At 46.2% G+C, this 11614-nt stretch overlaps 1 protein-coding gene across 1 annotated transcript; it reads right to left on the reverse strand.

Annotated features, from left to right (window-relative positions):
* Nucleotides 1-2630: 2630 nt before the first annotated feature.
* Nucleotides 2631-8185, reverse strand: NDUFB9 (NADH:ubiquinone oxidoreductase subunit B9). The gene is made up of 4 exons (XM_007943407.2): nt 8085-8185; nt 6531-6723; nt 4779-4892; nt 2631-2762 (listed from the first exon to the last, which is right to left on the reverse strand). The coding sequence occupies exons 1-4, from the start codon at nt 8183-8185 to the stop codon at nt 2631-2633; spliced, it is 540 nt and encodes a 179-aa protein (XP_007941598.1).
* Nucleotides 8186-11614: the final 3429 nt, after the last annotated feature.

An 11614-nucleotide genomic window follows, 5' to 3' on the forward strand; every position in this document is an offset into this window, starting at 1 on the left:
TGTCACGTTTAAAAGTAGCCTCATAGATTGAATGTCTCGTAGCTTCATGGTAAAGGCATCCGAATAAGCCATACTGGATTGCAGTGTTTGTTTCTGTAGTGTGTTAAGGACTTCTCTCCCCCACGATTCCTCCTGACCGCACACAGCCCTCACCTTCGGTCCCATGCATGCTGCCACTGCAGGGCAGACATACAACGCCCCACTTTTCGTTTCTTATACTCACTTTCATTGAATCTGGATACATCCAAACAAGGCAGTTTTAAAAAAATGTGAAAGCATTTTTAATGATAGCAGGGAACTCTCAGAGCAAATGCCTTTTTCTTAACCGTGCCCAGCAGGCTGGGCATGCTGAAAAGCCCAAATATTTTGAAAAAACTTGAGTGGATTTAACAAGGGTGACCAGCTTGGAGTCTAGCAACTTGCCAATGTGTTCACCAATCTGGGGGCTTGTTTTTCTTCTTCTGTTAAATAAATGGCAGTTAATCGGCTTCGTACTAAACATCTACAAGAGGTGGATTTATTGTCACTGGAAATCTGACCAACTCTGTCCTTTTTTGTATCCTAGATAATGTTTTCTGGAGTGGATTTATGTCTTTTTTTAAAATGAAAGTTAAGTTTGTTATAATACCCGTATCCTAAAGCCAACGGAGATTTGTAGACTTGAAGGGACATTTGAAGCAGCCGTTTAAAAAGGAAAGCAACCCACTTAGCGTATGTAGTCTTGTCTACTGAAAGTGCCCATGTGTGACCGTAGCATCAGAGCAGGCGTATGGTGGGTCCCCAAGACCCTGCAGATGTCTGTTGGCTTGAATCTTCAATTACGCAATCTCACGCTTTAAGACATAACCGCCCTGGATGGGAGTCAGGTGCCTGTATAGTCACCGTTCTGTATATTAACCTGTGACATTGCTGGGGTGGGAGTCAGGTACCTGCACGGCCATGGTTCTGTTAACATTTAACTCACATCTAACACTGCTCTGACTGCTCAAGGACATTTTATGTTACGGCTTTACAGCAAAGGCATGATTATTAGGAATTACGTAAGCTTTTTTCCTTTGAAAAACAAGCTCCTTTCACAGAATATACGCAACAGTAGTGCCTGTGGTCTCGCCCACCTGTCTTGATGACTAAACGCAGCTGATGCATTGTGCACATGATGCTTGAGATGGTTTTTTGTGAAAGCAGACATCACTGCAAGGTAATTACAATAGATAAAGTGGTATTTTAAACCTTTGAAATAAATGGATGTGACTGTACTTCAGTACAGCTTTTCACTTGTTTAGTTTTTAAACGTTAGTATAATCTGAATAAATTTAATATAAACTGTTGCCAAGTTCAATGTAGAAAAAGTGTGACGAAGCCCCTTGGGTAGTTCTGTTTGTGTTTTTGCATATTGTAAAAGCAGTGTCACAGCTACAAGAAATCGTTCCTCAAGGTCAATTCTCGTGGTCTAGTTGCTGGTTTGTACTGAGAGTTGACCTCTCCCTGTGCAGTTTTTTGTTCTAAACTTGTATAAATAACAATTGTGTAACGTGTCTCCCTTCTACATTGTAACAATTGCTTCAGTCTACATGATAAATAAAGACACTAGGAAAAAAGTCCTATATTTCCAGTCTTACTGAACTCTGAGGTCTTTAGCCTTGTTAGAAGGCAGACTGAGACCTAAGTCGAACATAAAAGTCTTCACCTGGAAAATAGACAAAACATTTTTTTCAGTTGTCTGAATGGATTCTTTTGAAAACAGTTCCAATGAATTATCAAGAACTAAAAAGCAGTAGGTTTTCTGAGTTTTAAAAATCACATTACCTGTTAAAGAAACTTTTACAAACACTTAAGAGTTCTGCTACACCCCGGCCGTGGAGCCTGAAGACAAAGCCCCTACAGCAGGAAAAGGGGTAAAAGCTGCCTCCAGAGTGTCACAGAGCCCTGCTTCACCAGGTCAGCCGCGTTGGACCTTCACTCCCGAGGCCGCTCCAGAAACCCAAAGCTTGTTGTGGAACGTGTAGTACTAAAGGGCAGTTGTCCTCGAATAAAAACTAAAACTTCATTAGTGGAATTGCCCAAAACGGTGATCAAAGATTTAAGAACCCACAAAGGTAGAGTCAAACCTGTGACAGCTGGAATCTGGGTAAAGCAGAAACCTGTCAGAGAAGGAAGACTCAAATACTTTCCCCCAACGGTGACAGAGGAGTGGCGACTGCACCTGTCAGAGGCGGAAAGCCCGTGAGAGCCAGGTGAACACAGCCCCCTTGGTGAGTCCTGGCCCTCACAGGCTGCACTGTATTTTGAGTTTTCTCTGCTTTGTATGCCTTCCAGTCCCAATAGCCAAGAGTTTGCTCAGCTCAGTCTTCTGAGCAAATCGGAACCCAATGCTGCCGTGTTTTTTCTTTACCAGTAACATCAAACAATGTATTGAGGACGAAGAGAACACAGTACTTGAGTGACAACACTTCACATCATGATCCTTACACATATGACAGTGGCAGAGTATCTTGGCATCACATTAATCCTCAGACAAAAGACAGCAGGTGGACCAGACCATGTTTGTGTATTTTTATTAGGGCAAGTGTGTATGTAGTCTGTAACACATTTCACTTACAAACTGGACAGTGGGGTGGCTTCCCCTCTCTTTACATGGGTCGCTCCCGGGGCCTGGTCACAATATGCCACCACAGGGGGGGTAAATCGCCTGCCTTTCGAGCAGGGGGCAAAGCTTCAGTCCGAGGACCCCCAGGCGGGGTTTCCTCCTGCAGCTGCTGCACCTAGAAGGGGGCAGGAGAGAGAACAGGAGGCTAATCTTTGTAACACCTGCCTCTGCAGGAGAATGGTCTGCCTGCTTCTGCTGTCACGTTACATACTTTCTGACCCTCACTAATGAAAAGTGTTGTTCATATACCTGCAGTTTTCTGTACCCACGTTTTAATTCAAACTGAAACTCTTCTCCTTAAAAGGTTTTTCTAAAAACAGCAAACCTGGAAACAAACACTGCTCTCCTTTTTTATTCAGTGAGCAAACCCATGGCAATCACCATCCAGTTCCCCTCAGCATGGCCCCCACCTGTCCCCCATTACAACATTCTTCTACCTCAGCTAAGTGCTTGCCAGAAGCTCCATCACAAACCCTCAGTCCATATGGTCTTAAAAGGCTGCGGGTGGCCATCTAGATGCAGTAGTGTGCCGCTCCTCCAGAGCAAAGAGGAATGAAGAAAACCAAAGACTCATGTAAACAATTAGTTTAAGGGACTAGTGGACCATGTGAACCTCAGCCTATATGACCATGAGACCAGAACTAGATGATGGCCGGTTACCACTGTCAACCACTCGGACAAGCGTCAGTACAGCTGATCCTGGATAGGCTGGGAGAACAATGTGGAACAAAACTCAAAATCATAAAAAAGACCAGGTTTACTCATCTGATGGAACCAGGTGAGACCCCTGAGACTACGGTTCCTAGTTACCCTTCAGGCCTGGAACTGAACTCACTCCCCTGGCTTCCAGCCAAACAACACAAGCATGTGGGGTAAACATTTACAAGGGGTAGATTACACAGAACTATTAATCATGGGAGAACAGGAAGGCGGTGTTTGCACAGAGAACTGGGGCAGGAATGCATGGGAAAGAAGGACACACAGAAGAGGCTACAGGGAGGAAGGACCGGGAAGAGAGCTGTTAACTGTGGGGAACTGGAGTCAATGTCACGAAACAATGCACACTGAACTGCTATGTGGAAAATGACTTTGCTATGTAAACTGTCACCCAAATCACATGAAAAAATTAAAACCAAAAAACTCTGTCCATATTGTAGGGATGTTGGTTTTAAAGGCCCCCAAAGAGCAACCGAGACAAGAAATAACATTAAAACACATTTAAAATATGTACTCAGTCCTTTCAAGTGTCCCCCAACGCCCCCAGTTCTAGAGATCTGCACAATCAATATAAGCTGGTGAAGGAGAAGGGAGAGATCTGCTTCCCAGAGTAATCATACGCTGAAACTCATTCTGGAAAAATCGACTCTGTTATGGTGACCTAGGCCTCCAAATACGTGTGCTAGGTTACCATGGTGACTGGTACAGAATGAACCTGTTCCTCAACTGTGTACCGTACCTCAAACCTTTAAAAGCTGAGCTGCCAGCACCTTCCAACACCCAACATCCTGAACTTTACCACCAGCACCAACAAGCACATCTTTCAAATCATGAATGCAAATGCCCCACCATCCAAGCACCACCTCCCCTTCCAACTCACTGGCTTAAATGGCCCCTTGAAAATAATTCTTGAAATTCACAACCAATCCACTGATCACACTCGACCCTTTCTCTCTCTCCATCATCTTTATCCAGCTCAGACAATCCTCCCTTCTGAATAACCTTCAATTCCTTGCCACTTTCTCTGGATGACCGACCACCTTCAATCTGCACCCACGCAGCTAGTATTGTGAAATATAAAAAAAGAGCAGATTGGTGTCCTTGCACATTAATTCTTCCCAACTTCAAAGGGGCTCCCCACCACCCGGTAGCCCTCCTATGCTCCAGCAAGCTGCTCTCTCCTCATGCATATCAGCCCTTTTCCATAGGCCCCAACACACTGTACCCACTTCCTGGCTTTTCACTTCACTGAGAAAACATGTCATCATACAGAAGTCCTGTCATCTTCCCATCACCAAATCTTCTAACCTTAATGGAGGAAGAATCCCCTTGGGATCCCATGCTCTCTTCTCAAAAGCTTTCCCCCTTCACCTCTTCTCTGTCTACCACACGGCAAAACACTAGTAAGACGCACCTCTCGCTCCCAGCTCTGCATGCGCAGTTTCTTCCACTGCTCTCTCTTGGCAAAGTAATCTGGGTACATTGCCTTCTCAGAAGGATGCCAGTTATCTAAGCACCACTCCGGGACCTGCCAGGAGAAGAAAACCGTGGTATTATTTGCTTACAGAGTCTGCTCAGGAGATGTTAGGTGCCATCAAGTGATCCTAGGTACAACAGAACATAACACTGCCCATCGTCACAACTGTTGCTACATCTGAGCCCACTGTTGCAGCCATTGAGTTAATCCACCTTGTTGAGGGTCTTTTTCACTGACCCTCCACTTTACCAAGCATAATGCACTCCAGGGACTGGTCTCCTGATGACATGTCCAAAGTACATGAGACAAAGTCTTGCCAGCCTCAATTCGGAAGAGCATTCTGGCTATGTTTCTTCAAAGACTTTGTTGTTCTTCTGTGGGTCGTTGTTGTATTCAACATTCCTCACCAACACCTTAACGCAAAGGCAGCGATCTTCTTCAGTCTTCCTCATTCACTGCCCAGCTTTCACATGCATATCAGGCACACCTGAGTCCTCAAATGACACCTTTGCTTTTTAACACTTTAAAAAAGCCTGTGGTAGAAGATTTCCCCTATACAATACATCATTTGATTTCTCAACTGCTGCTTCCACAGGCGTTGACCATGGATCCAAGTAAAATGAAATCACTAACATCTTCAGTATTTTCTCCATTTACTATGATTATTGGTCTAGTTAGGATTATTGCTTATTGGTCCAGCTGTGAGGATTTCTGTTTTCTTTATGGTGAAGTGCAATCCAAACCGAAGGCTATAGTCTTAAATCTTCATCAGTAAGTGCTTCAAGCCCTCTTCACTTTCAGCAAGCAAGGTTGTGTCATCTACATACTGCAGGTTAATGCATCTTTCTCCAATCCTGATGCCGTGTTCTTCTTCATACAGTCCAGCTTCTTGGATTATTTGTTCGGTATACAGATTGAATAAGTATGGTGAAAGGATACAACCCTGACGCATATCTTTCCTGATTCTGTCAGGAAATGGAAGGCAATAATCAAAGTGCACTTTTATAATCAAGGCGAGTGTCAACTGTTGTCACACCAAGCCATTGATGGTAGAGCTGACAAGCAAGAAACCAGGAAGAAAGGAGACCTGCCATCAGTCCTCCCCTACTCGATTCTCTAACTATCCAGAGGGACTTTACGTTATTGCCAAGTGTTACTGAAAATTTCTCCAAAATACTAAGCACCAATCCAAACTAGTTAAGGTTAAGGTCCAAAAATGAGTTATTTTCCAAGTTATTTAGGACTGGGCTTTGCCAGAAAATATATTACAAGACTTTGGAACTGAATTTAGAAAGACAGTCTCTTAAGTCTAAGAGAGAGTGAGCAAACTGACCCCTGAAAAAGAGTATTTACAACTATCAGGAAAGACATCCCCCACCCTCACCCCCACCCCCCCAAAAAACCAAACTCATTGCCATCAAGTTGATTCCGACTCACAGTGACCCACTTTGGGTTTCCAAGGTGGTATAAATCTTTACAGGAGGAGATGCCCAGTCTTCCTCCACTGAGTGGCTGGTGGGTTTGAATCGCCAACCTTCTAGTTAGCACCTTAGGCACCATGCCACCAGAGCGCCTTAGACACTTCCCAGCTGCCCCAAAAAGGGTAAACAGTTTGTGAGGCTGAGGTTCGGGACCTGAGAAACCACATCGGCCTCTCAGAAGGCAGCTGCCAGCGTGATCCTCACCTACCTTGTAACACTCGTACCTCTCATAGGAGGTGCCTCCAGGAGAGTCAGGGAAGATATAGGGCTGTGGATGCTGATTGTGCCAGAACTCCTCCTCCGCCTCCCTCAGCAGCCGTGTGGCCTTTACCATGTCCTTTTCATTCTTGTGTTCTTCAAACCGGGCTCTCAGCAAACAAGCAAAGTACCGGTATTTATCCCTTAAAACAAAACGATTTTGGAGATTAGAAATGTTTTCTACTTGATCAGGCAGCTTTACCATCTGACAAGAGGCTGTACTTGCACCAATGCCTTCTGGATGTAGTGGATTTTCCTACCACCTTCCTGGTCCCAGACACTGGGGTAGCCACATCATTAAGACTGCTTCCCCTGCAGCCCCAACCATCAGCAGATGCCCCCACAGTCCAAAAACACTGTATTAAATAGAACCTAACCACTCTGCCCACTCTCCTCCAAAAAAGGAACGGCAATTTAAACTAAAAGGGAAAAAGAATCACCAAGGACAAAAGCTATACCTCTGTAGGACCATTCGACATTCATTAACTCACTTACTGAATTTTCTCCTACATTGTGCGAGGCACTATGCTAAATTCTGGAGTTACAAAGTTGAATGAGGAAGGAGGTGTGACAGGGTGGAAAGAGTATTGCTCAAATAAGACAGACATGGGTTTGAATCCCGACTCTGACGCTAGCTGAACAACCTTCCAGGAAGTTATGGTCAGGTTCCAGAAGAAACCCGGGTGGTGATCAGTTAGGAGGATCTGACAGTAATCTAGGCCACAAATGAGGGCCTGATGCAGGCAGCCATGATGGTGGCTAGGAGACAGACAAGTGATGAGAGCAGACTCTTTAGTCAAACTGCCTGGGCTTGCACAGCTCTGTCCCTTACTAACTTCCTAATCTGAGGCAAGTTACTTAATGCCTCTAGCCCCTGGGTTCTTTGTCTATAAAATATGTTATTTTAAGGTTGTGGTAATGATTCCAGTTAAAACATATAAACACGTCAGACAGTGTCTGGCTCTAAATGCTCAATAATATCAGCTGCTAGTATTATTACTTTAGAGAGAAATTTACAAAAAACAGTCTGATAAATGGTATGCAACGAAGGTGTGTGTTACTGGCCAAAAGGAAACCCACTGACATCCAGTCGCTTCGGACTCCTAGCGACCCTATGGGGCAGAGAACTGCCTCACAGAATTTTCAAGACTGTAAATCTTTGCGGATGCCGGCTTCCACATCGGTCTACCGTGGAGCGGCTGGTGGGTTTGAACCGCCGACCTTCTAGGCTCCTGGGCCACCAAAACCTCTATGTTCTAAGACTGTTCTAAAATAGTCTCAGATGGAGAGAGCGAAGAAAACAGAATCACGTGAAGAGGTCAACTCGTCTAAGGTCTCGCAGATATAGGAGAGGAAGTCTGGATTCTAACTCAGGTCTATGGGCGAGCTACGTCGGGCAAGAGGCAGCTGCCCATCCCGTCCCCGAAGTCCTTGGCCGCCTAGTGCGCAGGGCCTCTCGGCGTCTGCAGGACCCATTCCCCAGGTCAGGGACCCCTCTTCTCACCTGTGGATGACCCAGGATTCTAAGTGGCGCAGCGCCCGCTTATAAAGCCGCAACACTTTCTGCTGGTGGGTCAAGTAGGCACCGGGTACTGAGGACGCCATGACAGCCGGCTCACCTTCAGCGGGCCCGAGGGCTCCCGGGAAAGCTGGGACCTGAAGCCTGAAGGGCGGGCAGAGGCGGGGAGAGGGGACCGGAAGGGCGGGTCGATTGGCGGCCACTTCCGCTTCCGTCGAGGAGGAGCCGGCGCCGCAGGCATGACTCGCTTCAAGTTCGTCGGTAAGATGTGTAGTTTCCCGGTCCCTCTACCTCTCTGACCCTCCCTCTACCTCTCTGACCCGCTGGGGTTTCATTCACCGCAACTAGAGGGGGTAGGATTTGAGGTTGCGAGTTTTTTGAGGGTTGAAAAGGCCACTCGATGGAAGAGGTCTCGGGCCGGCGTCTGTATGTTGGTTCTTGATCTGGGTGCTGTTTTCACAGGTGTGTTTATTTATGAAAATCCACAGGCTGTACAGTTATGATTTATGCTCTCTTCTACGTGTGTGTTATATGCGATGAAAAGAAAAAAGGTTGCATCTTACGTACACTTCCCGCTCCTTCCTTTCTCCGTGGCGGAGATGACGGCTGCGAGGGGTCGTTCACTCCATTAATCGATACCTTCCTATCAGTTACCTAATGCCTCTGGTGAGCCTAGCAGCGGCCTCGGAGGACAGGCACGAGACCCAGACGCTGTTGCCCTGCCATTATCATCTTGGGGGAAAATTTGAGGACACAATAGGATGGAAAAGAAAATGCTATTATTTGACGAGTGCAGTGATGCATTGGCAGAACAGAACAGGGAAAATGTGCCGGGGAAGCAGAGGGCTGCAAATCGTTGTGACCGGGCAGTGGGAAACCTGAGGGACATTGTGAGGACGAGGATTGGAAGGGTGGTCTGTCTCACTGGGGAGTCTCACTCTGTGGAGAGTGGAACTCCCGTGAAGCTCCTTGACATGGGGCATTCGTTCCCTAAGGTATCCAGGGCCAGTCATGTGCCAGGAACCCGACTGGATCTTGGGACACAGCAGTGGCTGGTTGGTGGGTGCTATGGAGTCTCTATTCAACTCAGTGTCCCCATGTAACAGAATAGAACCGCGCCGTTGGGTTTCCTAATCTGTAATCTTTATGACAGCAGACTGCCAGGTCTTCCTACCTCAGAGCCACTGGGTGGCTTAGAACCGCCAGCCTTTTCGGTTAGCAGCAGGGTGCTCAACAGTTGTGCCACCAGAGCTCCTTACAGCAGTGCCTAAAACTGGGCATAACCCTTGTCTTTGTGGGGTTTACGGTCGCTGGAAGGTGGGAGATGACAGTGCGCACATCTCTGCTTGGGTAGGTAGTTCTTCCGGAAGCTGTTATGTAGGCGGGCGGGGAGTGGGGAGGTGCGAGAGGTAGGGAAGCATTTCAGAGCTTGAACTAGAACAGTGCAAAAGGGAGAGAGTGGAGCAGACGAGTATGGTGGCATTTAGCAGTGACACTTTGTGGGAGGTGAGGGAGATGGAGCCGTCAGAGATGGCTCAGGTTTGGGAGCATGGTTTAAATCCAAGTACAAACTGGAAGCAGGGCTGGTTTGGCAGTGGGTGAGGGATGTAGGGAGTCCCATTTGGATTAGGTTTGATGAGGTTAATTTTGGCGTTCTTACAGGAATGGGAATGGCACCCTTGCAAGGTGGAAATGTTGCCTGGGCAATTGGAAATGTAGGTCTGACACTCAGGAGAGAGGTTGGAATTTTGAACGTAGACCTAAGAGTTATTTTAAGTAGTATTTTCCCAAAGATACTGTACTAAGTACTATGAAAACGAGACTCACAGCCATGAAGTTGATTCCGCGTCATAGCGGACACCCATTGGGTTTCTGTTGTTGTTGTTGTTATGTGCCGTCAAGTTGGACGCGACTCATAGCGACCCCTCCTTGGGTTTCCGAGGAAGTATCACTACAGAAGTAGATTGCCCCATCTACTTCCAAGGAGTGGCTGGTGGATTTGAACCGCCAGCTTTCTGGTCCGCAGTCAAGTGGATTGCCCCATCTTCCTTCTGTGCAGCAGCTGGTGGGTTTGAATCACCAACCTTCTGGGTAACAGTCACATGCCTTAGGCACCACGCCAGAACTGTAGTGGCCCTAGGGTGCTGTTAGTTTTCAGATTAGAAAGCTAAAGCCTAAGTATAGTCAAAACAATGAGAGGAAGAATGTGTTAAGTGCCCCAAAAGAGGTGGTGGTGGGTTTTTGTTTGTTTTTTAAATGCTCTTGGCAGGGCTCTGGAGATCCTCGGAATTTTAAGACACTTTCAGAGGGTGCTGCCCTCTCCGCCTCTTCACTCCAATTTTTGATGTAATTCATGGGTGAGGGTTTGAACCGCCAGCCTTCTGGTTAGCAGTCAGATGCTTTAGGCACTACGCCACCAGAGCTCCCAGTTTGTTTTTTGGTTTTGATGGGGGAGGTGCAATAGAGAGCCATGAAATACCTCACAGAGAAGGAGCACCTATTTTTTGTAAATATGTATTTGTAATATAGAATTAATTTCTCCCTCCAGCCATGTCTCCTTATAACCTCCAACCAAAACAAGCAAACAAAACCAAACTCTTTGCCACGGGGTCGATTCTTACACGTAGTGACTCAAGAGCCTCCAAAACGCAAATCAGCTCCACTAAAACCTACAAAAGGCAAAAGCTGTGTAAGGCAGAAACCTGTCAGAGAAGGAAAGTCAGATATTTTCCACTAATAGACAGTGACAGCAAAGAGATAAGACTCAAACCTGTCAAAGGTGGAAAACTTGCAAGACCCTGAAAAATAAGGTAGTCCCGCCGAGTTCTGGCTCTCGCAGGTTTCCCTATACGTTTTTCTTTTCCTCGAATTAGTAACTCTTCATAGGATGGCTGAAGATTGCCCTTAGCCTAGAGTCCTCTGCCTCAGGCACTGTTCTCTGGCCTTACCTGCTGCACCAGGCTGACAGGGCACCACCTGATCGCCATGAGGATGTCTTCAGTTTATGCTCTTAAACGTTTCTCTTCGTTCCCTGTAAGTGGATTTTTTTTTACATTTTGTTCCCCGGTTGAGTGTCATTTACAAACTCTCCCACTCTCAAAAATGCTTTTAGCACCAACTGTTACATACCAAAACCTGCAGTGCAGTGATATTAATTTAGACTGTACAATACACTAAAAAGTTAGAAATGATATCTTCTATGCAAGAAAAAAATAGAAAATACAGGCAAACAGCAGTGAGAAAATAAAAAGATCATATTCCAGCCTCCAGAGTGATCACTTATGTTTCCTCCTTCCAGACTTATAAACAGACCCACTGAGTTGATTCCGACTCACAGTGATCCTGTAGGACAGAGTAGAACTGCCCCATAGGGTTTCTAAGGTTGTAAATCTTTCTCGGGCAGAGCGACTGATGGATTCAAACCACAAACCTTTTGGTTACCAGCCAAATGCTTTAACCCACTGTGCTGCATACTGGAATAGCATACTGAACATACTATTGTAATTTGCTTTTTC

This window comes from Orycteropus afer, unplaced genomic scaffold (assembly GCF_000298275.1).
Source record: "Orycteropus afer afer isolate SDZICR_OR568_19922 unplaced genomic scaffold, OryAfe1.0 scaffold00106, whole genome shotgun sequence".
NCBI classification, from domain to species: Eukaryota; Metazoa; Chordata; class Mammalia; order Tubulidentata; family Orycteropodidae; genus Orycteropus; species Orycteropus afer.

Bases quoted from the DNA above. Each gene is read 5' to 3' on its own strand.
- NDUFB9 (XM_007943407.2), bottom strand. From the start codon at position 8,185: ATGGCGTCCTCAGTACCCGGTGCCTACTTGACCCACCAGCAGAAAGTG. The intron at 6,724-8,084 runs GTGAGAAGAGGG...TTTTGTTTTAAG, and splicing joins GAATCCTGGGTCATCCACAG to GGATAAATACCGGTACTTTG. The intron at 2,763-4,778 runs GTGCGTCTTACT...GCCCCCTTCTAG, and splicing joins TGCAGAGCTGGGAGCGAGAG to GTGCAGCAGCTGCAGGAGGA.